The following is a 25410-nucleotide window of genomic DNA, read 5'->3' on the forward strand; positions in this document are numbered from 1 at the left end:
GGATTAAAAAGATTTTTTATCTAAGGAAACCCAGCAGACCGCATCAGGTCATTGACTTCCACTGACTCGACTTTGCAATGTCAGTCATTGACCTCAACAAGCAACTCATTCCGTGAGTCAGGTTTGAAACAAAACCAGCTTGTACTGTTTTATTAGCAGATGTTATATTTCAAAGTCATTCTGCTTCTATTTAAAAGGAAATGATCACCTGGAAGAAAGGAAGCAACAGCTGAACCTACCAATAAACTCATTATTCCCCATTAAGGGGCAGGACACCGCAAATTAGTCCAATGCCACAAATATTGTACAAAGTGTGTAGTATTTGTTAATAGTTCCTTATCATTTTGCTGCTTTCTTTCATCACTTCTAGCTCCTTTTCCCCCCCTGTTGGCTGCACAGCTCTCTGGTTTTTCTCTGTGGTTATCAGCTTGCGTTTGTTTGCGGTGACTTCAGGTTCATGTCTTGGATCGGGCTCCAAACCGGCTGCGTCGCATTCTGCAGATTTTGTCGTCGGTGAGTCACCAAGGTCTGTTTTGCACTTCCTGCTGGGAAGAAGGTGTCGTTGTAAGTTCTGTTAAAGCATCGTGTTTATCAAGTTTATCATCAAGTAGAGGACTGTGGGGGAAAATAAAGGTTTGACCCAACATTCCAGGTCAGAGTAAAGTAATCTACCTGTATTGTTACATTGAATGTTTTGTTTGTAAAGTGCCATGAGGAGACATTTGTAGGGCATTGGTGCTGAACTAAAGATTTATTAAAATGGTTTGTAAAATGAAGCGTGTATAAATAAGGATTTAAAAAAAAAAAAAATTACATTTAAAAAGCTTATAGAAGTCCAGGAAATCACTCTGAATGGAGAAAATGTTTCGATTTGATCAGCCTAAATCATTTTACCAGGAGACGACTTAATTATTTCTGCCAATCCAGGCGAGCAGCGACAGAAAAGTCTTCGAGTGAGGAGTGGGAGTAAGGCACGAAGAGCATTAATCAGAGATGAAGTGAAGAGGCCCATGGTAACGCTGGAGGAGCTGCTGAGATGCACAGCTCAGGTGGGAGAATCTTTTGAGAAGATAGTTAATAAGTTGTCCAGTTAGATCAAGGCATGTTCAGGTGTACAAGAGGCCTATTCAAAGTAATAATCAGAGAACTGCAGACTTTCAAAAGATGATTTGAGCGATTAGGAGATGTTCTGAGGCTGAATACAACGGCACGCCACACTTTTGAGAAGTTTTCAATTTCAACTTATTTCATTTTGACTTCTTATAAAGCTACAGATTAAGAGATTAAAATGATAGTTCTGGAATTTTAAAGTGTGGTTTGGTCAAAACCTCACTAGGGACAAAGGTGTTAGAAAATGGATGTTCCATTATATATATATATATATGTATATATATATATATATATATAATGGAACATTATATATGTTCCTTATATATGTTCCATTATATATATATATATATATATATATAATGGAACATCCAATACTTTAAGGCAGAAGCAAAATGTCGTCACACGGCTGGTAAGTCTCGGTTCAGGGCTGACTGCTGTGGTTCAACTTTTAAGAATGAACACTCCCTCGCTTGTTTGTTTGTTTGTTTTATTTTTATTGTCAGTTCGTAATGTTTGGAATGTTTATTGCACACACACTTTGTGGTAAATGAATAAAAAGAAGAGCAAATCAGAGGCTTTTTCATCACAAATAGGAAGTCCCACACAGCTGTGTGTGAGTTTGAAATGATCTTGGAGAAAGACAATCTGGTGATATGCTGGACATTTATTATCTTTTGTAAACCAAAGAAGGGTTTGATTTTTTGCACCAAAAACAAAACAAAAAAAAGAATGAACAGAAAAAACAGTGCCAATAATTAATAATAACTTGGACAATAACTAATAATTGTCCCATGACATCATTATGTATATTTTTAAGCAAAAACAAAACAAAACAAAAAAACAATGACTGTGAGCTACATGCTGTGTAGTTCAAGCCCAGCACTTTTGAATGTTGGTGTCCACTAGATGGCGCCAAAAGACCAAGCGGTATTAGCATAGAGGGCGGGACGGAAGCAGCATCCGGGGACAGAAGCGGGTTATTGTCATCACGAACACACCTTCTCATCCTGGCTCTCTGGATATGAACCTGCAGCCTGCTCTCCTTGCAGCCCCGACTTCCTCCACCTCCTCCTCCTCCTCTTCCTCCTCCTCCTCAATTGCTGGACAGCTGTAGTGCGCACTGAGCAACGGCAGTGCGCAAAAGGGCCGGCATGCACCTGGAGGGGAACCCGCCCTGTAAAGCCGGTTCCAGACTCTGTTCGGAGTTTCAGCCGGATTGCAGGATGATGCTCTAACAGCATGAATACAGCGGGCCGGGTGCTGGAGCTGGAGCTGCAACATGGGCGTGGGTCGAAACGAGCGGGATGCGATTTCGCGGACATAATACGGCAAAAAGGAGGACCGTGCAAAAGGATCCGAGTTGTGATCTGAGCTCGGGTTCGCTCGGATTCACCACACGCAGCACTTTCCCCGTCACCGACCGGAATGATGGAGAAGGGCGCGTTGCAGCGCCTGCAGCAGCAGCAGCAGCAGCAGCATCATCAGCCTCTGTCCAAGAGCGCGGAGCGTCCGGCGGAGGACGTCGCCAAAATCCCCGACGAGGAGCTGCTGAAGTGGAGCAAACAGGAGTTGGTGCGGCGGCTGCGCCAGACGGAGACGGAGAAGAGGGCCGTCATCGTGGAGCACGGCAATCTGATGCGTGAGGTGAACCGGAGGCTCCAGCAGCACCTCACGGAGATCCGGAGTCTGAAGGTGAGGAGGAGTGGGGAGGGGGGCCCCGGGAGCAGCGGAGCAGCAGCAGCAGGCCCCCCCCCCCCTGAGGATTTCACCTCGTTTAGTTACAGGAGGAGCGAGCGAGCATGCTGCCGGGGTGCACATTTGAGTGGAATGTCAAAATGAAACGCTGCAAATGTATCCTGCAGGAGTATTCACACCACTTCAACTTTTGCCACATTCCTCCCCCATCCAAGTTCCACCCACAAATTGAACTCGATTTTATATGACAGGCTGAAAGTAGCACTTCGTGATTTTTTAAAATACTTCTACTAATGCAATAATAAGAGTTGGCGTACATTTTGTTTCAGCCCCATTTGAATGAAAGCCAGTGTAAGCAAACTTCAGAAGCAGAGAGATGTTGGTCAGAGTTGACTGGAAGGTAGATGGAGCTCAACGCCGAACAATAACGGAAGATGACGACCTGTTACAGTTAGAGGCTGTGGAAGGTTGGAGACGAGGGTGGAGGTTCACCTTCCAGCAGGACACCCAGCCGGTTTGGATCAAAGCATAGGCGTAACTTCCCGAAGGACTGGTGTGGACATGTCCCCACCAATATTTCCGGATCTGTAGCCAGAGCTGGTTCTAAGTGTAGGTGGACGACACATTTTAAGATTTTCTCTATACGGTACTTAAAAAAAAATTAAATGTAAACTTATCACTTACGGCCCACTTCGCAAATATGCACTATTTTGTGTAAATCTGTAACATAAAATCTCAGATATATTGGGTCGTATCGATCGGTCAAAACTTCCTGGAAGGGGCATCGGCTGAGCCACTGCTGCCAGTAACTTCCTGTTTTCCTTCTAGAGGTGATCCATCTGCCACCTGTGTTTAACCCACTCATGTCACAATCATACCTGTCATTTGACCAAATAGACTTTAAACTCATAAAGGAACGATGGAGTTTAGTATTGTGACGTGTGAATCAGGGTTTTCCCCCAATGTATTATAAGCCTGGCGGGCCACCAGGCTTTACTTGTGCTCCCACCAGGCTAATCATTGCTTATTTTATTCTAGTTTTTTTATGTCTGCATTTTTTAAGACTTTATAGTTGGTGTTCAGGTGTTAATCTCCCAATCTTTCAATAACACATAATTATCAAGTGATATTTTTAAATTTCCTGTCAACTTTAAACACTTTTTAACTCAAAAACACGACGGGCCGCTGGATGAACGACTGCCCAGCACCCAACATCCGGGCTTATGGGGGAAACCTTGTTTATACAAAACTAACACGACAACAGGTCGATCCAAATGAGTGAAGATTTGCAAAAACACAATAAAGTTGATCCATTTGAACATCAAATATCTTGTCGTTGTAGTGAATTCAATTAAATGTAAGTTGAAAAGAATTTGCAAATCATTGTATTGCATTTTAATTTATGTTTTACACCGTGTTCCAACTTCATTGGAACTGGAGTTGGAATAGGCCAGTGGCTATGTCAAGACAAAGAGGCAAAACGTCTGCTTTTGGCTGCTTTCTTTCTGATGTTTTGCTATTGATTCTCCATCCGGACTTGTCTTGAAAATCGTCAACGCAGATATTTAATAGTTGGATCAGATATTAGCCGCAGCTTCAGTTTCACTTTAACAGCAAAAAACCGACATTTGTCCTTGATCATTTTATCCAAACAGCTCAAAAGGTATAAAAAAAAAATTGTCATTTGGGTTTGAGAAAGTAGCTAAAAATATTAAGCGGAGAGGCTTGTCTGTCAGCAAATGATCAGTCACAACAGAAATGTGCACGTCATTCCCTGCTTATCTGCTCTCTATTTGTGTGTGTGTATGCTGGATTTATGTAAACCAGGACGTGAACCAGAAACTGCAGGAGGACAACCAGGAGCTGCGGGACCTGTGCTGCTTCCTGGATGACGACCGGCAGAAGGGGAAGCGGGTGTCGCGGGAGTGGCAGCGCCTGGGCCGCTTCAGCGCGGGGCTGATGAGGAAGGAGGTGGCCGTCTACCTGCAGAAGTTAAAGGAGCTGGAGCAGCGGCAGATGGAGGTTGTCCAGGAGAATCTGGAGCTGAAGGAGGTGTGCTTTATGCTGGAGGAGGAGCGAGCCGCTGCCACAGCTGAAGGAGGGGCCCACACCCAGGGAGACCCCGGCTGCAGGAGCTCAATAGACAGCCAGAACAGCCTGTCTCAGCTCGGAGGGGGCGGGCCTACACCTGGCTTGCTGCGGGACGTCGGCGATGGGAGTAGTACCTCCAGCGCAGGAAGCACGGATAGCCCCGATAAACCCGATAAACCCCACCACAAGTCACCTGCCCTGAGCTCCAGTGCGAGCCCAGGATCAGGGCCAAGGTACTCCTTGGAGAAACATAGAGATATGTGTGAATCTTCAAATAGGAGAAACAGCTCAACCCCTGAGTACCAAACCTTCCCTCAGTCTTGCCGCCCCCGTGGCGGGTCCCTTTTAAGCCTAGCACCCTATGGGCTTGGAGGACCTTGGCCTGAGAAAAACAGCAAATCCCCCACCAGGCTACCTTGTGACTCCAACTCCAAACCCTCCACCTCTGAGCTACTAGCTCAAAAACCATTTCTGATGTCAGGACACGCATCACCAGCCTGCTGGAAGGGGTCGGCTAAGTCCAGCCCGGAGCTGAGTCAGAGGAGGTTCCAGGGAGACAATCTGGGGGCTGGCTGCAAAGGCCCTGAAACTAAGCAGCCCACATCAGGGACCCTGGAGTACCTGAGGAAAGGCCGGGTGATTGTTGGGAGTCCAGAGTCTATGCGGCACCACCATAATTACCATCACAGCCCTGGAGGGGAGAACAGCAAGGGAAGGCACAGCGGCGGCTCCCCGGGCAGGGACAGGGCTCAGAGGAGGGCTGTTGGAGAAGAGATGAGCCCCCATCATCAGAGTCTGTACAATGGTAGGCACATTCATTCTTAATTCAAATATTACTATTACTGCTAAATTATTAGCCCAGATTGCTATATTTATCATTAGAAGAGATGCAATAATCAGAATTTTAAATAGTTTTCTCCGTTTTTGCAAAGCTTCGACCTGCAAATACTAATTTTGTTTGATCCAGATGTAAAGGAAGATATGAGAATACATTTTTTGTCTTTTCTGCCATGATGGTCATTAATTCTGAATTACAAGATAAGTAAAACGAAACTATGTATAAAACAGAAGACTTTGGAACGGATGAGAAATCACAAAACTAGGGGTTCACAATGATTATCTGTCCCATAATTATCTGCTTGATAATAGGAAATGGTGACATCATTCTTATCTGTCTGATGTCATAGCAGATAGCACCATGTTCGGTGTGGGTGTTGTGATTATTTTTAATCGAGATCGGGTTCACATTTCTTCAGTTACCTTAAGCCGTCATGCTAAAGACGGTAGCAATAGCCGCCCTTCAAGAAGCCATTGTTTTTGGCTCATTAGCCACTCGGGACCATGTTTTACCACGCCGATGTGCCACTTCCAGAAAAGTTTGGTCGCTGAATGCATTCACACTTTCTTCATCTTTTTCCCCCCTTCAGTTTTTTAGCGCCAGCTTGCATCAATGTTGTACTGCTGCCAAATCTTGGATTTTACCACTCATCGTTTCCTTTCCTCAAATTCTCTCGACGTCTCCAGTATTTTTCAAAAAAATGAAATATACTTCCCTTGATTACTGCCCACATTTTTAAAATTTCAATTGCCTTTTAGAACCTAATACCAAACTCAAGTCTTCTTTGACACATTTTTTCTTGCAACTTGTAGATACAAGTTATATCGTGTGCTAATGGCTGTCTGAATGACTCGGGTAAAGTTTGCCAGCTTGCTGTTGTTTTTATCTGATCCCTCTTGTCTTTGCACCGGGGTGATGTCGGCGTGGACGTACGGTCATTTTGGTCGTGGTCCCACCAACGTAGGTAAACATCGAGTGACACTTTCGACATACCGCTGTGCTTTGGTCCATGATGCGCTCGCCATCAGGGCCATAGTTAACATGGAAACCAAAGCAGTTCTAAAACGCCAGATCTGAATGATGGTGGAGGAGCTTCTGTTTCAGACATAATGGAGGCAGTAGCCATGTTGTAATGAGCTAGTTTCACATAGCTTGTCTGACTAGCTTGAATGCACATGGGAGGCACTCAGTGGATCTGGGCTCGATAATGAAGCCTAGGTGGAGTAGACGAATTGTTCGATACATAGTGTGTATCGAACAGAGAGCATTTTATTGAACAGTTCAATACAGATACATGTATTGCAGGAATCTTAATATGTTAACATACTTATCATATATATATATGTGTGTGTGTGTGTGTGTGTACGGGTTTATACACGTATATGCTGATGATCAAGTTGCACTCCTACAGGAATACTTTTCTCAGCTTTGTCTCTGCTCAGTCAGGAGCAGAGAGAAACAGCAGCAGCAGCCAGGAGCTGCTTACACATGCACATTATTGCCCTTGTGCCCTGTTATCTTATACGTTCTGGACTGTGCAAAAAAAACAGAACAAGAAACATATCGGCCTTCTGAGGAGTCCTTTTTTTATTATTTTGAAGCACAGATAATGTTGATTATGATTTGGTCTGACAGGCCAGCAGTTGATGGCAGTTTATTGTGAAAGAATGGGAGCAAAACACGGTAGTTTGGTGCATTTAGATCGTCCCGCTCGTTTGAACCGATAGCCTTATTAACTTCAGTCGATTGAGCCAAACATCTAAAACAATATACTAAAATATGTGGAAATGATATCGATCATCTTATGACATCAATATCAGTCTGTTTATATAATAACCTGAGTGAATACTAATCTGTTGTCATGTTTTCTGTTGTAGTTGCAAGTAAAGATGCATTCTGGAACGAGTTTTTGACTGGAATCAGACATGTTATGTCTGACTGACCAAATACATAAAAAAAAATCTCATGGCAATCAGTAAACTCACTATGTAGTAAGTTGGAGCTACCAGTTTGCCCTGACAATCACAATCTTTTGTGTTTCTGTTGTTACTAAGTGGAACAAATCCAGGAAGTTAAAGTTAAGTATCTTCAGAGTTGGTCAGTTTCTTAAAAGTGTTTAAAGCTAACGATATTTGTTGACCTTTGAGACAACTCTCCGGTTCATTCAGGCTGAAAGCCTTCCTGTCCTTGGACAAGACATTTCACCTGCTTTGCCTGCTGGTGGTGGTCAGAGGGCTAGGTGGTCTGCCTCAGAGCAGCTGTGGCTTCGATGTTGCTTACCACCATCGGTGGACGAAAGGCTGAATGACTGATTGAAGTGTGAAGCACTTTGGCTTTCTCTGACGTGTTGGATCACCATATAAATGCAGGCCTTTCACCATTTAACGTTATTAAATTTCTCATTTTATTCTAAAAGAGAGGGTTGATTTGGTCAGGATCGGTACTAAAAGTTCAAAGCTATAAAAAGAAAATAACAAAGAAGAAAACTGAAAGTAGTCACTAAAAGATACCGCAGAAAACTCACCCTTCAGTCAACAATGACTATAGATCTGCTGCCCTGACGGTGCGTTCACACCAAACGCATTACGTGAGTCAAAAATGCGTCCGACGCTGCAAGTTCAATGCCCTTTGAACCCAGACGCTTGACATTTTGCTCTACACTTTGCGTTTCGTGCGTCTGGATCTATGACTACGTCACAAACAGACCACAGTTTGTGAGACTAAAGGGAAGGACTGTGTGTCTAACAACAAGATGGTTAGCAACACCGGAGCACTGCAGGGCACTGTACTCTCACCATTCCTTTTCTCTCTGTACAGTTCAAACGTCCAGATAGGAGTCTGATGATAGGAGCCAGACTCCCATCATCCACAGAAATACTCAGATGATTCGGCAATTGTCAGGTGTATCAAAGATGGACAAGAATCTGAGCACAGAGAGTCGGTGGACCGCTTTGTGGCATGGTATTGAAAGAAAGAATAATCTCATGTAGATTTCAGGAGAAAAAGTGTTAGATCAAATCCCACTTCCGTCATGGGAGAAGAGGTGGAAGAATATAAATACAACCCATTTTAAGATTTTCTCTATACTTAAAACAACTCAATTCAAAATTCAATTCATGAATTTTGAATTGAATACAAGTTACAGCAACATTCATTTTCCCTTCAGGACCAAACAGGTACTTTTGAATTTTAGTTTCTGTTGGGTGCATCGTTATTGTAAGTTTGTTGACGACTGGGTACTTAAGCTTCTAGAAATGTCCTTCCACTCAGAAGGAGTTCTTAGAATATTGCATCGAGGGAGGAACAGTTAGAGCAGACACAGGAGCACAATGTGCCTTTGGATGTTCTGTCTAAAGGCACAGCATGAGTCTGTTAGTCGTGTGCATCTTCAGAATAAAATCAGCTGGGCTTCAGTCAGCTTCCAGACAGCTCGCGGTTGCTCTGGCACGCTTCACATTTACATTTAATTCTGTCTTTTCCCCATCTCCCTCTCTCACTGCTGTCACCTCTTGTTTCACAGTAATCTGTTTGGAGCAGCGTGTAGCACAGAGCCAGACAGATATCGGTTTATAACCTATAGACCCTTGAGAATTACATCAGCTGTGCCGTGCTGCTAAGTAAATTCCCAACGATGCTGGCACATCTCCCTCAGTCTCAGGGCACCATCACCACGGCCATAGATTGGGAATGAGTGCTGTACGTGTGTGTCTGAGCATCGGCTGTTCATATTAAGAGTCCTTGCAGCACAATGTGAAGCGTTCAGAGGAAGATTGCAGTTCGGAACGTGCAGTCCTTTCTGCGGAGCAGGGGACGGGAGTTGTTGATCTGCTTTATTACAAAGGCTCTTGACAAGAAGTGCTGGGCGATTTCTTGGTGAAGAAAGGCAAAATTACCGGGCCTTGCCATCTAAGCAAGGAGTGGTTCATAACAGGTAGGCCACAGCTATGTGAGCAATAAAGTAGTTTATTAAAAATGCAGTGAAGTTACTTTTGGACTGGTAGTGTTGAAGATAGGTTTTCCCTGTGGGGGGACAAGCCATCAAAAAAGCCAAAATGAAAATGAACTATGCAAATATTCATTTTGACTTATAATCGTACTCATTTATTTCCTTCCCAATGTCTTTTTACATTGTCATTTCCATTTAGAACCAAATAAATCCACCATAACTCTAAACTAAGAGCAGCAGAAAACCATTTGTCGGGTTGGGGACCACTGCTGTAAAGCACTTTGTATTGCCTTGTTGCTGAAAATGTGCTACATCAATAAAATTACCTTTACCTTTACATCCCCTTCCAACATACTTGGTACACAAAATGAAATACACGGTTAAACACAGGAAAATAAGATAAATGGCTTCTCCAGCTCTGCTTGTGGAAGTAAATGTGTTGGGCCTCAACTTGACACCAAGACAACAATTCTGACAGACAGGACAAGTAAAATAAAAAAAAATAAAAAAGCTGCAGAAATATTTTATGGAATAGTTTCTATCAGCAAAAAGTGAAACCATAGATGTGAATCATTGTATTCACAAAATCAATCATTGTCCAACATATCTTGCATTTAATCTATAGGTGTTAATGGTTTTCTATTCGATCTATTTCTGATCTTCATCTATCTCCTCCACCTGTCATCCTTCCTACTTTCATTTCTTTTTTCCAACATCACATGGCTCTCTTTCTTAGCAGCCCCATCTTGAGAGCAGCTCCCCTCCTCTTGGTGCCGCCTTGCATGCAGCTGGTGTAAATCTTAATCGGGGAGCCTCCATCACAGACCAGTACCTTTACAAATGGAGGGTCTTTAACTTTGAAGGCCTGTCTCCACTGCAGTCGGTGTGCTAAATATTTCATTGGGAAACAAGTAACTTTCCATCCTTCTTCTGCTTATAACAGTTCATGTTTTTACTAAACAATTGACCTCGAGATGAGGAAGGACAAGACTACTGGCCTCCAACACATAGGTCAGATCAAAATAGAGGTGGTGCTAAACTACCCCAACCTCCACCTAGATCTTTCTCCAGCCCCCACCCATCTCACTAACTGCCTACGGTTGTTCTGCAGCGGCCAATGCACTCTTGTTTTAGAGGCTTGCAGGCACAATAGTCTGTTGCATGGAGAGAAGACATGAATGAAGCGCTGTGATAGATGTGTTTTTATGCTGCTTGGAAACCACTGCGCATAATAATCAACAAAGGAAGTCAGAGACCGAGGTCAGTTCTGGACTAACAGAACAATGAATGATGCTCCACTCCACGGCTCCACAAGACACAAACAGTGTTCCACAGTACGCTTAGATTATTTCAAAACCAAAAATACGTTTTTGATCCCAAAGGGTAGTTAAATGAGTTGTTTAATGATTTAAAGGAATGCAATTTGTTTTCAGTGTTAATTTAGACATGTTCCTCTCCATTCATTTCCTATTGGACTTGTGTGATGAGGCGTCAGCTGATTGTCCTCGTCCAGCTGAGCGATCAGAGTCATTTGCGTGGTTAGTTTGGCTCAAACGGCAGCAGTGGGTGTATGCATACAGGTGAGGCACAGACACATGCATATAAATGGAACATAGATGGCTGCGCTCCAGTTCTGTAGCTGAGGCTTAGCGCAAGTGTAGTTTATGGACGAAACGGAAAATACATTTCTGGTCTCAGCAAATGGGTGGCAGAGTGCACCGTGGCATATGCATATTGTTTCCACGTGTGACAAAGGCGACAAATATTCAGTCTCTTGCATGGACACAAAAGCTATAAAATAAATCTAGACCTAAACATGACTGAGATGCTTTAGCAGGTGCTCCAAGAACCTGGTCAGAAATGCGCGCATGTACAGCTCAATCAGGAAAACGCTGCTAAAAGTGGATCGACAAACTGTTGAGTCATGGTACGTGAGATTTTATTAGCAGTCACACACTTTCTGTTTTTTTTCAGTGATTCTATAAACTGTACATAAAATAGTTACTTCTTCTCGCCAGTCTTTTTTTTTAAGCGATCAAAAATAATACACAGTTCAATAAGAAAGTCAACCGGCTCATCTAGTGCTTATAATAGGCCTAAAAATTATAATGTTGTATCTTATGTAATATGAGTGACTGTGTGCGCGTGGCGTGGCGCGTGTGTGTTTCTATTTCTGTGTAATTTATGATTGGAGGTCCTGTATTAAAGACAGACATGCTAACTAGGCCAGCAGCTGCTTCCCTGCCATTTTGTCTCCTGTCAGCTTTGAAGTCCCTTTTTATCTTCAATTATGCCAACCCCAGACCTGTGGTGACCACCTCACACACGTCCACACACTCCAGTCATACACGCATGCAGACGCTCCTAATGAGAATATCTTGGTAAAAACGAACAGATGGGAAACAATAGTGTCCAGGTGTCAGCCCCAAGCATGTTCCTCTGTTATGTATTCAAATTAATGCCGTACTGTGTATGCACTGTGTATGAAGGGGTGTGTTTGTGAAGAATAAGAATTGGACTCATCGACCTCTTACTAGTGTGAATGTGTCCTTTGATGGTGGACTGGGTGCTTCATCCCTATTTAAAGACATGAACCATTTCTTCTTTGTGTTGGTGCTGTTTGATGAGATCTGCTGAACACTTTTATCTGGCCTGCATGCAGTGATGTGATTCGCATATCCTGCAATAATTCCTAACAGCTGCAAGACTGGGTGAGTCTAGTGTAAAGCTCTTTGAGTGGTGGATAAAACTAGAAGAGTGCTGTATGAATTTACCATTCAGTCCTTTTATGGGTGCATACTGTCTACTGTGGTTTACCTGTAAGATGTTATTGGTGATAGTACCTGCCTTTTGTGTTAAAATAACAAGAACGAGTGGAATTCCTAGAGATTGCAGAATATTTGTAGAAAAGATGTTAAGTGATTAAGTAAAACAATTTTTTCCATAGTGAGCGAATGTTCAGAATGAACATTCAGATGTTTTCTGGACATCAAGTCCCAACTTTTGATATTCGACTTTCAGACAGCATTCACCGAACGTCGTCTAAGCGTCCTCTTCCTAAGTCATGCCTGTTTCTCTATCTATCAATGAGCTTCACAGACACAGTAAGGTGCACTGAAGCAAAACAGAAGTCCTGCCCAGCATAAGAGAGAGAGACAGTAGAGTGTGTCTCTCTGACAGGCCAGACCTTTGGGACACAACCAGAGGCGTAAGCAGGTCACCAAATGAATAAGAGCAGACTGAGTGAATGACAGATGGATTTAGTGGTGGAGTAACACAGGTTCATCCAGAGAACCTTCTTACTTGTCAGACTACATTATTTACTGCCTTTAAATACTTATATCAGAGCCAGGACACAATCTAATTGTTGCTTGTGATGATTTTTACAGCACTGATATCTGCTGGCTGCTGCACCAGTTCCTGTCGGACTGTAAAGCTTTGGGACAGGTAAGCCTTCTCCACACTGAAACACTGAAGAAATACCATGCAATAGAAGTTATATAAAACTGCTTACACCGTCCGGCTCATGGTTTGATAAAGAGTAGACTTTCCCTTTATCTAATGGACTGAGACCTCAAGGGAGTATTCTGCCCTAATAAGAGATTCAAATAGTGGATGCAGGATTGGGACGCCACTATTATCAGGTGGCGTCCCAGAGAACAGTCTGCACTGGCTCACGAGGAGCCATGTGGTTCTCTCAGCAATCCTCACCGTGGTACGGATGGCGAGGAGGATTTGGAACAGTTCCGGCCAGTGCTAGGGTCTCCAATGTTTCCATCAAAGCTTCATCACTGGGATCCAGTCAGCAGGTCTGAAGGAATACAGGGAGGCCACAGCACTGAGGTTCTCCTCATTGGTACCAAATCCCCCCCTAACCAATACTGATAGTTTTTCTTTCACTCTTGATAATTCCTCCTTCTCATCCTCGACCCAGGTTGGGTATCATCCTTAATATCACACTATACCCTACATTAATAACATCACCAGGTCTGTCTACTTCCACCTATGAAATATTAACCACCTTCGTCCTTCCCTTACTGCTTTGTAAGACCAGATGCTTTGTCCACATCTGGTCCCTTCCCATGAGGATTATTACAACGCGATTGTGTAGGGATTCTATCTTGGCCACTCAAATTGTGCCTAATTTGACTTCTCTGTGTTGAATCTGATTTATATCAACTTTAAATGGTTTCATCTTGATTGTGACTCATTGCCACACCTTCACAATTAAGTCTTTTTTTTTTTTAAAAAAAGATATCTTAAAATAATTCAGTCCTGCGCCTCCAGGTCAGTCGGGGGGTGCAGCTTTGCAGTTTCTTCAGCTGAAACGAGAAAAAGGAAGAACTCAACCAGGAAGTCTTCTTTTTCCCAATACGGGAAACAAAGTGTGGCGCTATTCTCCAAATCAAAGGCCATCCACTCCTTTCTATTCCTTTGAGTAGCAATATGAGTAAATTTCTTAGTTCTTTAGGATTAAAAGACATTATTAAAATGATTCTTGTCATAAGTTGAACAACTTTTGACATGCTTTATTGTCAGTATAGTTAAATCTTGTCTGACTCTATCTACAAATAAAAGAAATGACATTTTTGAACAGGTGAGAATCATTTTCCTACCCTAGTGTAGTAGCCTTATGATGGAGCCAAATCCCCATGTACAATTTGAGCCAGTAAGACATCTAACATTGTACTAAAACTGTGTTTCAATTGAGTTCTATGGTTTGAGAAAAAATTATTTAAACTTTAAAATAATGTAGGTCTGTTCACTCAGGCCAGTTGGGGTCACAAGTTTGTAGTTTCTTTAGTTGGCAGTGGAAAAAGGAAGAAATGAATATTTAATGTGCAGTAGATCTGATGGGGAGAATATATCAGCATGCTAGAAAGACACATCCCTGCTTTCTGGTGAGTCCACAAATACGTTGATAACAGTTGTTCGTTACCTTCTTGTCTTTCAGCTTTGACGCCTCCTGACCAGGACACGCCTGGTTGATCTGATGCTGCTCTGACAACACACCCACACACACCGCAGAGACAGAGAGAGAGGAGCGGGGGGATGGACCAATGTTTAACCGGGTGGATAAATGGTTGAAAATGAATCGGCGTAAAACAAAGACGCTGAAGAACGAAACACGGGCACTGAGAGGCGAAACTCTGGAAACACACATTCTGCCCTTTCTCCTGTTGCTGCTAATGCTACTATGCATCTCTACTAGGTAACACTAGATGTTCGTCGTGTTGGATAGGTGAGGACTTATCCCTCCTTTGCCAAAAGAAACAGAACGAAATGACTAAAGCTGCTCAGAATCCTTGTTGCCAACAATATGGTTCTACCTCCTTTGAAAGACAGCGTCCTCATAGAAGACGCTCGATACGAGAAGCAACGTCTGACGCTAACACTGAAGGTTAAAAACCCCCTCAACAGTAATATCAGCTGGCATTCGAAATCTGCAAACGCCTAGGTACTAAATATGGCTCCTGCTTTGGAACAAAACCTACTTTTAAAGCACAAACTCTAATTCAAAGGATATTTTCTCTTGTTATATTGGTCGTCATCATCAGGCAGTTTCAATAATTTCGTCCTCTAACAATAGGCAATGGAGATGTTGGTCCTGGCAGTGTAAGGACAGGGGAAGTGCAAGTGTGGATTAGTGCGACGCTCTTATTTTAAAATCATAGCATATTGTTCAGCAAGACCATCTTGCTACTGTAACCAATCAACCCATTTGTGGCTTGTGAGCAGATCCTTAGACACAACCTATAGCTCACGATACTCCTTAAGCATTTTAATAAAGTCTTATTAATATGCAATATTCTGTTAACTATTTTATTGTTCATAAACCAATCTGTCTAATAATGTTAATATCAGTTTTAAGAATTCATTATTTTCCTAGCCTTTATTAAATATTTATTACAACCAAAATAATTTTTGTGAATTTGAAGACCCATCCATCACATTATATAAAACACCTAATCTTGCAGAGACCAGGTGGCTATGTCCAACGAGAGGCGGGGCACGCCCTGGCCAGGTTGACAGTATTTGGTGAAGGTATTGATTATTGATTACAGTGTACCCACATTTTCAGGTTTGGTCATTTACGGGCAGTATGGCCAAATATATGATCAATACGCAGAGCGTGAATGAATGAAACATCTGACGCCTACAAATCTACCAATGAATGAATGTGAGCTGTCCTTTTCAATTGCAGTATTGCACACACCTGTACTAGGATGATGACTTCAATATAATATTTGTGCAGCACATATTGTAACGTCGATTCTATAGTGTAACTAGAAATAAAATGGAAGGTTATGATAAAGGAATCGAATGTTCAAAATATAATTCGAAAGTTTACAATTTTGGGACTAATCTCTTAGTCTGAAATAGGGAAGGAATTCAAAGTCTTAAAATCACTTGGACCCATTAACTTCCACCACCAGAACCACCATTGAAGAACGATCTAAGTTCCTTACTGTAGTCCAAAGTTGAGTAGTTTACTTTCACTTAAGGAACTTATATGCCAATTGCAGCTGTGGTTGCCACATGTCTTGCTGCCTCTCAGCTCAACACAGACAGCTGCTGTTGTTGGCCACAAGGTCTCTCTGAGACCAGCCGCTGTTATTTCTGACCCGGGTTATTTAACATCCTGGTCGCTCCTGACTTTGGACTAAGAATCTGATTGGAGATTAAGAGGATCTTATTTTCTAAAGTTACTAAATGCCATAGAGCGTACAAGGATGTTCTGTGGCCACAGTCTTGCTCATCTTTACAGAAAAATTGACAAATTATAGATTTGCTTACAATAAAAGCAAAACCATTTTTGGTAAACAAATCTAGAGAATGACCAGTTAGCATGTGCTACTGGGAGAGGAGCAGGCATGAGGATAGCTGGTAAGAAAACTTTATTGTTTTTAGACATTCTTCAGACTAGAGAGGAGAAGAAAGACGTCAGCAACATTTTTCTGTAACTAATTACTTTCTCCATTCACACTTGTGGAGGCTTATGGGCAACATGAGAATTAAAGCTGCAGTATGTAACTTTTATATATATAAAAAGATATTCTCACACATTTGTAACATATTTGGGACAAATAATCGGTCAAATAAAATTAAGCTCCTCTCACTTCTCTCAGTGCTTCCAGTATTAACTAGAAACAACTAGTCAGAGCGAGGAGGAGAATCTTAGCTTAGCGCTGTCAATCATCCCTCCCTCACTCCCCTCCTTTCTCTCCGCTACGATACAGCTTCAGAGCCTGTTGTGAATGCTAAGGACATTTAGCATGGCCACCGATGACAGCGGATAAACGGTTTTCCTATATAGGAGAGTTGTTTCTCCGCCATTAGCACATTTAGCAGCGCATTCGTGAGATGATTGGCCGTGCTAAGACACTCCTCCTGGCTGTGATTGGTTGTTTTTGACTGGGAGCGGTGCATTTCTTCAGACAGGAATAGCAGCACAATCTTTTCACAGATTATCTGCCTCATATTATACTGCCAGAAAATGGTGATAGTTACAGATATGTAAAAATCTTTTTTATTTTTTATAAAAGTTACATAGTGCAACTTTAATTAATTCTGAGGAGCTCATAAGCAACGACCTTTCGTACTATGGGAATGGTAGTGTGAAAGGAATACATACCCCTTCAGCTTATGACATACATTATCTGATCTCTTTTCAATTCTAATATAGCTATCATCCACAGCTTATAAGCGGAAAGTTTTGAGGCATTTTATACTGAAAGACAAACTTCTGATCTCGTCTGATGAAGTTGATACGTAGTTTTGAGAAGGATGCAACATTTTTGTTGGACCATATAAAATCACTGACAATAATGTACGTGCAGAGACCCGTAGACAGACATATAAGCTATCATCCATGCTTTATTTATTCCCTAAGCCTAACTTCATAGTTCCTGGATGCCAAATTCAAACCATATGTATTTTTGTATACCACAAGTAGCAAAGAATAAGTACAAAGTTGTTCTTGCAAATAAAAAATGAGGGTCGAAATCACACTATCCAATTACCAACAACAAAATTAGACTTTCTGATAAAGTCATAGTTAGTCTGAAATTAACAACGCAGAACTGTTCCAAATAACAAAATATAACAAATGTTACCTTTAGTTCTCAGAAAATGGATGTGAGATTGGAAGGTGTGTGTACAACTTCTAAAAATGTAGCAGTTAGTTATGAGCACCTTACTCTGCTGCTTCCCACAGGGTTATAAATTTGTTTGGAAATATATATATATATATATTTTTTCGGCCAAGATCTGCTCCTATGTCAACAGTGCTGCAGTATTATAAACTTTGTGTCCGCTCTCATATTGTGTGTTGCTGTGCTTGTGTGTGTGTGCGCCATTTTGTGCACCTCTAGGTCAATGACAATGTGCCGTTAGCAACATTTTTTATAAATAGCAAGCAACACAACATGTAACTGGACAGCAATTACATGTTGTTCAATTCAACATGTAATTTAACATGTTCATCTTTTGAGTTACACTATCTTCTAGGTTCATTTATTTTTTCATAACTCTCCTGCTTATTGAACAAAAGAGCAAAGCTCTTTCTTTCAAAGAAGCTAGATTGTACAAAAGTTCTTTGTGCCACAAGAGCTTTGCTCAACATGTTGGTTCCAAAAAAAGAACACTGTGCCAAAATATTTATAACTCTGTAAGAGTAAAAAAAATAAAGAAAGAAATTCAGATTTTGGCATATAGATTCCTAACGTAAATTTCTTTATTGAAGGTTTGAAATCCACCATGTGGAGAGATGTTTTCCCAAAGTGGGGTTCTACCAAGAGGTCATGAACAGTAAATATGCTACCTGCAATAGATAAGCTAATAGCTTTTTCCATCAAATTTGGCTAATAAAAACACATGGGGGGGGGGGGAGGGGGGAAATCCATACTCAGCCCTGATGTGATCAAGTTTGCCAAACCATTTAAACAGGCTTCATGTCTGATTACATAAATGTCTGTTTTCTTGGAACATATATTGATCTGCTGAAAAATACCGAGGCATTCTCAGTTCATATTGCTAGACAGAACTGTTCCTACTTTATGAACTCTCCAGAACCTATAGAAATATTATCATTATGGGCCCAACATTTAGACTAAACCGCCTGGATGGCTGAGGATGTAAAGTTTATTTTAAAATAAAGTAAAAAGATATCTAGTTGTAATGTACTAGTTATGGGAGTGCTTTTAGTCAGGGGGCCATTTTTTCCCCCCTAAAAACACTCACACACTCACTCCCTCCCATATGCTGTTATCATCCGAGAGTTCCCTGGGAAGATAGCATGGTCACATCCAGCTGACAGCTCCATGTCTCTGCCACAGAGTCGGCCTTTCACAGTGATGTGTAGAGTCTTTTTCACTATTTATTTACATGACATAAATAAAAAAATATACCTTACAGCCAAGTGTTTGCTGGTAGAAATGAAAGATCCTTTCTACCAGAGATGAGACCCTTTTTCATCGTTCTTAAATGTGTCGACATGTGAGTGTGTGAAGCTTTATCTGGCAACAGAAAAAGCTGCAGAGGAGGAGTTTTACAGTTTTGAACAAAATAAAGACTAGGTGTCTCTATCTCTTTGCCTACAGTGCCCATAGACTGCTAGATAAGGGGTTTACTGGTCAAAAGCTCTTAACAGGACCCCGCTTTAATAAGTCGAAACAGTAACTCAAAATGTAGCATGCCTATTATTAAATCAACTTCACGCTGTCATTTACAGGTTGTAAACAGGCTTCTGTGAAATATATTTATCAACAGTCTCTCCCATACTCTTTTGTTCCCATAAAATTCTTCATCTCACTTTGTAACAGAACCACAATAAAAATTTGTTCCTCACTGGGATCCGTGTTGAATGGATGAAGCGTTCCACACAGAAACGCTTCAAAAGTCTGAGCCTGGGATTTATTTGACAGATAAAGCACAGCTACGTGTTATTAAAGCTAAGAATAATTGGCCTTAAGTCTTGGGAGTGTTATATGGCAGGAAGTAGTTTCTAAAGCACCTAGTTCTCCATCTCCTGAAGAAAAGGCAAATCCTTCATTTATTTGTAAGCGGAAAGTTTTGAGGCATTTTACACTGAAAGTCATAATTCTGATCTCGTCTGATGAAGTTGATACGTAGTTTTGAGAAGGACTCGACGTTTTTGTTGCACCATATAAAATCATTGACAATAATGTATGTGCAGAGACCCGTAGACAGACATATAATCCTGAGGCGACACAGTATAACCTCCTGACTCTGTGAAATGTTGTTTTTGTAGCTTTGGTGAAACAAGCAGGAATTACCATATATATTGAAAGACGTGTTTTTAAAGTTTAATAGTAGTAAATCTGCTTTTATATAAATATTTACTTACAGCCATTATTTTTGACTTGTTGGTATTATATAATCACAATTATATATCCAGAGATCTATGTATAATACATGCTAATAAACTATCTTTATGTAGAAAATGGCTCGTTATTTCCTAGCTATTGTGTGTTGGTGTGGATGTGTGTGTTATTAGGAAAATATTAGCACATTCATGGACACTGAAATATGCTGAACATGGCTCACATCGAGTAGTGTGATCTGTTGGTCATCCTGAGCTATTTCTCTGCTGCGGTGCTCATCAGCGGTCCACAGGCTGTTTTACATTCAAGTCACACACTAAAGATAATTAACAGGAATTAAATTAGAATGTTATTGCCAAACTCAAAACATATAGATTTTTTCCAAGTAGATTCGTGGTTTCAACCCCTTCTGCTCTACTAATTATGATTTTATATCTACAGCTAACGAAAACACATCATTTCAAACTTGATGCGATATGTTGTGATATGTTGCAGCAGCTGACTCTAACCCAGCATTTCTAGATTCCAGTCCTAAAACCCTCCCGCCCTTCATTTTGAGATGCGTATCTATTCCAGAACAGCCGATTCAATGATTGCATGACCTCTTCTGCAGCCATCAGGTTTTGCAGAGACTTAACAATATTTAACCTGTATGGTGTAGTGACTTTCCTAATACTTGTATGTCTGACTTTAAGCCATGTTTGTCATATTTGATTTTGAGCTACACTCCACTGGAACCTAAATCTGCTAGATGCTAATTATTACTTCATCATCTTTGCTCTTCTTCTGCACGGACTCTTATAAAGATCAAACTAAAGTGTTCCTAAAAAGCACCTTGTTAACATAATTTTACTACACAATAAAAATGGGCACAGGAGTTTGGGGAACAATCATTGATTGTAAGAGGCTTCACGCTCCCATGTGCTTAATGACTTTTGTCTTACATTTTCCATAATTCTGAAGTATCACAGTTGTTCCAAAATTAGAGTCTACTATACTTACATTATATAGGTGGAAAAGGTCAGAGGTCTGTCCCAGGACTACCCAGGTTCCTGGGTGTGTCTAGCCCAGCTATGTTTATCCCTGGAGACATGCTTGGAGAGGAAATGTCCCAAGTGTAACCAGGTTTCAAGCACAGGCTTTTGTGAGAGCGTGAACCGAGGCTCCACTGAAGGGATTGTCAAGCTCAAAGAAACGACACATTTTGGGACACATTCATTACATTATAATGGTGGAAAATGTCAGGATTCTGTCCCAGGTCTATGGTTCCACACACATGTTCACAAGGGGGCGCCAGAACGAATAATTATTCTAGTTGGTATTTTCTGTATTTGACAGCTGTTTAAGCATTGAAAACAGCCAATAATGAGCAGATAATGTGTCTGCACACACAGGCCACGTTCCTTTCTTTTAGTTGAATGCTTGTGAAAAAGGAAATGGTGAATCACGCAATCATATCGGAGCTGCTTGATACACGTAGGGTCCTAATCATAGTAAAGACCATAGTACTGAAATTTAAACCGAGCATCAGAATTGAGAAGAAAAACATTTAAGTGACCTTGAACGTTGGTCTGAGATTTTCAAACGCTCCAAGTAAACTGTGATTTTAATGCTTGAAAAGTCAAACAGAATGTTCAGGAAAAAATAATCAGTCTGTGGTGGCGGGGGCAGAGACATCCATCCATCCATCCATCCATCCATCCATGTTCACAAGGGGGCGCCAGAACGAATAATTATTCTATTCCATTTTCTTACACCATTGTCCCTAGTGGGGTCAGGAGGTGCTGGTGTCTATCTCCAGTTAACGTTCTGGGCGAGAGGCGGGGTCACCTGGACAGGTCGCCAGCCTGTCACCGGGCAACACAGAGACGGACAGAACAAACAACCATGCACACACACACACACACACCTATGGAGAATTTAGAGAGACCAATTAAACTGACAGTCATGTTTTTGGACTGTGGGAGGAAGCCGGAGAACCCGGAGAACCCAGGCATGCACAGGGAGAACATGCAAACTCCATGCAGAAAGACCCCGTGCCGGGAATCGAACCCGTGGGTTCCACCAGTGTTGCCTACCAGTGGGTAGGCAACAGCTCTACCCACTGCGCCACTGTGCAGCCCGGGGCAGAGACATATTGAACGAATAATTGCTGGAAGTACAACATGTTTTCTGAGTGATATAATTTACTAACTCTATATGCACATTATATACAGACAACAACAAATGATGTGCATAAAAACTTTGGTTTAAAAAGAAAGTAAATCTTTAAATGTGTTACTGAAGAAACATCTGAGGTAAATATTTGCCAACTTGGAGACAAGCTTCTAATCGGTAAGCCTTTCTGGTTGCTTATGTACATCAGCTCCATCTCCACGTCACAGACAGGCAGGCAGGATCTGATGGAAAAGTATGGTACAGTCCAAGATGTTTAGATGGTCCTGTTGGACAAGCACTGGTTGACTACTTCCAACAGAGACGAGTTCTCCAAAGCTGCTGCCACTCTCTCTTTGTCCGCCAGCTGTTTGTTCACTGCAGATGGAAAAAATATATATATACATTTCTGTACTGTTCAGTCTGCTTAATGTGTCTACAGGAGCATTTATCAAGTTTTGAGTGGGAAAACACTGTACAGAACAAAGCCAATCCTTTCAATAGGCACCCATTTAAGCACTAAAAATCATTTGTATTTGTCCTAGGTAAAATGTACATTTTACATAAGAGATTCTTGGAAAATCGTGATTTCCCAAGAATCTCGATTTTGCGTTTTCTCTCTCAACAATTTGATATGCACCTGCACGGTCAAACCTTTGACGTGCTTTGCATGTTTCTACCTGCTTCTTCTGAGGCATGAGTTCCAGGAGTGATGTGAACATCAATCTGAGGAGTAAAAGAAAAAAGTCTAGTTAAAATAATTATTATAAGAATACTGCAGTACATTTTTATTTACCAACAAACTCATAAGAGCAGATGATATTTAATGTCCATCTTCTATATCCAAGCAAACGTACTTTGAACCTGTCCGGCAAGGAGCGCAAAAGCTTGACCTTGATGGACAGACCAATGAGTGTCGCCATGCTGCAGTGGGGGATTGTGGGAGTGAACTCGACTCTCGCAGTACTCTCCGTATCATTGACCTGAAAATAATCACACACACAAACACCAAAATTCATCTTGTATCCGTAAATTCACTCAGAGCAGCAGAGGAAACTACTTTGTTGAAGTTGGAGATTCTTCTACCAGCATGCCTCCATAATTTGTGGATCAAACCAACCCTGATGAGAAAATACCAATCTGGAATTTAAAGGACCCTAAGGATCTCTGGTCAACTTGCAGAAGTGTGTCTACTTCCTGGCCAATCAGAAGGCAAAGGAAGGAGTCTGTCATTTTGTTTAGATTTTGTCACTGGCAAAAAAAAATATCTTTCTTCACATTTTGGGAGATCAAACATCCACTGGTAAGGAAGCATCATCGACGAAGGTGAGAAATTTAATGGAATCAGGCAATAGGTGTGGCAGTAGTGTGCTATGCAACCATTAGCTGCGTTTTCATGTGTGTAAATCATTGTCAGTATTTTGCTAATGCCGAAAAACCATAATTTTGTGATTACATTTGGTGTGATTAAATAAGAAACTAAATGAAAATTGTACATAAATCATTTGGACACGCGACAAGACATTACAAACCACGGCAGTGACGGACGTAAGCAGTTACACACTCATAATTCAGCTTTGGCGCTAACGCTCATCACAGAATACGCTGGCGTCTTATTCAGTCCTTGTACTTGGAACGAATAAACGTTTTGGTGAAATTGTAGTCTGCAACTTTACAGAAGAGCTGTGGATACAACATGTACGAATGACAACGTTTTATGGACTGCGTAATTCTGTGAGAGCTCTGGTGGAGGCAGCTGCACAATGTCTGCAAAAAAAACAAAAAAACATCATCCTCCTACCACTTCCTGTTGCCTTCTTCATCGTTTTCACCAGAAGTAACATCCGGCTGTTAATGACGTGACTTGTGTGTTTTCAATGGAGCTTTGCGATTTACATCTATTTCCATATAACGGAAAAACCTCTTCATCCTAGCGCAGAAACTTTTGTAGAAAGACATGTTTTGTTTTTTTTAAGTTGCCGTGTTTCCATTAAGCACATTTATTTCCGTAATTTCAATTTGCACAATTGTTCCCTTCAAACAATATTAATAATCAGAATGGAAATTGAGCTCATTTTATTTTATCATGCGACTGATTGATTAATTGCTTTTTGCAACAATCTTGCTGAAACAATCAGCAAAAGTACCCTAGAATAAATACAAAATTACTTCTGAAAGTAATTGGTTGTTTTGGCTTCATTTACTGTTTCAGAGTAAAAGGGGCTCTAAGCACAAATGCACTCCACACTTTTCAGATTTCTGATTGCAAAAGCAAAATAAACAACAAGTATAATATTTCTTTCATTTCACTCACTCTTAGGCAGAACTCATGGTTGGTCTGTCGCATAAAATATATTGAAGCTTATGGGTGAATCTTTTCAGAGCCCGTTAGTGGCGGTGAAGGTTGATACGAATTTAAACACGAACCTTAACTCGGTCCAGCTCGACCACGTTGAGCTCCTCCAGAGACAGCGGATGCTCCGGGTCATTGATGGATCGGATCAGATGTAGCACAAGTTAAAGGACATCAACCATTTATTCAGCATAACTGAAGCTTGTTTTTTTTTTTTTTTACTTTTATGCATCAGATAATATAAATACAAGTACAGTGGTTTACGGTTTGCTATAAATTTTATCTACTTTAGGAACGTTCTCAATTTTGTTTAATAACATTAAATACAACCTGGATTGCAGGACATTTTCATCACTTTTTTTTTTTTTTTTTTAAAGGATATCAAATATTTCCCTGTCGTCGATGGGGTCGTGAACGTCTTCGTCCTCTTCGGACGCTGTTACCATCCTGTCCCCGGAGCGCTGGAAGATCACCGGGTTCGCATTCTCCAGTTGGTGCCCTTCGGACATTTTCAAGTATATTTTATGCGCCTTGAAACGGAAAAAATATATATATATATATATAAACCGTTGTGCCGGAAAGAGCAACCTGAACGAGCACTTCAGGGTTTAACGGAAGCACAAAGTCAACGTGAACGTCTCCTTCTTCTTCTTCTTCTTTTTTTTATGGCGGTTGGCAAACAACTTATAGGTGCATTACCGCCACCTTCCAGATTGGCGTGTGGATCAGACGTTTACCTATTATCATCTCCCCATAATGCCCGCTCTTCTTTAAAAACTAAAAGTACTGCTAAAAACTACATCCTCATAGATCATAGATGATCTCTGAAACTATTCCCTAATATCGAATTTATTTTTATTCCTACTTAAATCTCTAA

The 25410-nt window shown here is 41.3% G+C and overlaps 2 protein-coding genes across 3 annotated transcripts; one reads left to right on the forward strand and one right to left on the reverse strand.

The window, feature by feature from the left end:
• The first annotated feature begins 908 nt into the window (after window positions 1-908).
• Window positions 909-20146, forward strand: LOC114138293 (coiled-coil domain-containing protein 85A-like). 2 transcript variants are annotated; one of them, XM_028007458.1, is made up of 4 exons: window positions 909-1049; window positions 4633-5701; window positions 13070-13127; window positions 14635-20146. In XM_028007458.1, the coding sequence occupies exons 1-4, from the start codon at window positions 1011-1013 to the stop codon at window positions 14648-14650; spliced, it is 1182 nt and encodes a 393-aa protein (XP_027863259.1). In that variant the 5' UTR covers window positions 909-1010; the 3' UTR covers window positions 14651-20146. The 2 variants fall into 2 exon arrangements, with proteins under 2 accessions (XP_027863259.1, XP_027863258.1); XM_028007457.1 differs by lacking the exon at window positions 909-1049 and adding an exon at window positions 1593-2802.
• A 2046-nt stretch (window positions 20147-22192) lies between these two features.
• On the reverse strand, window positions 22193-25179 carry ciao2b (cytosolic iron-sulfur assembly component 2B). Its single transcript, XM_028007459.1, has 5 exons — window positions 24916-25179; window positions 24608-24687; window positions 23038-23163; window positions 22861-22906; window positions 22193-22558 (listed from the first exon to the last, which is right to left on the reverse strand). Exons 1-5 carry the CDS (start codon window positions 25040-25042, stop codon window positions 22458-22460), a joined length of 480 nt encoding a protein of 159 aa, XP_027863260.1. The 5' UTR covers window positions 25043-25179; the 3' UTR covers window positions 22193-22457.
• Window positions 25180-25410: the final 231 nt, after the last annotated feature.

Source organism: Xiphophorus couchianus, chromosome 22 (assembly GCF_001444195.1).
Source record: "Xiphophorus couchianus chromosome 22, X_couchianus-1.0, whole genome shotgun sequence".
Taxonomy (NCBI): domain Eukaryota; kingdom Metazoa; phylum Chordata; class Actinopteri; order Cyprinodontiformes; family Poeciliidae; genus Xiphophorus; species Xiphophorus couchianus.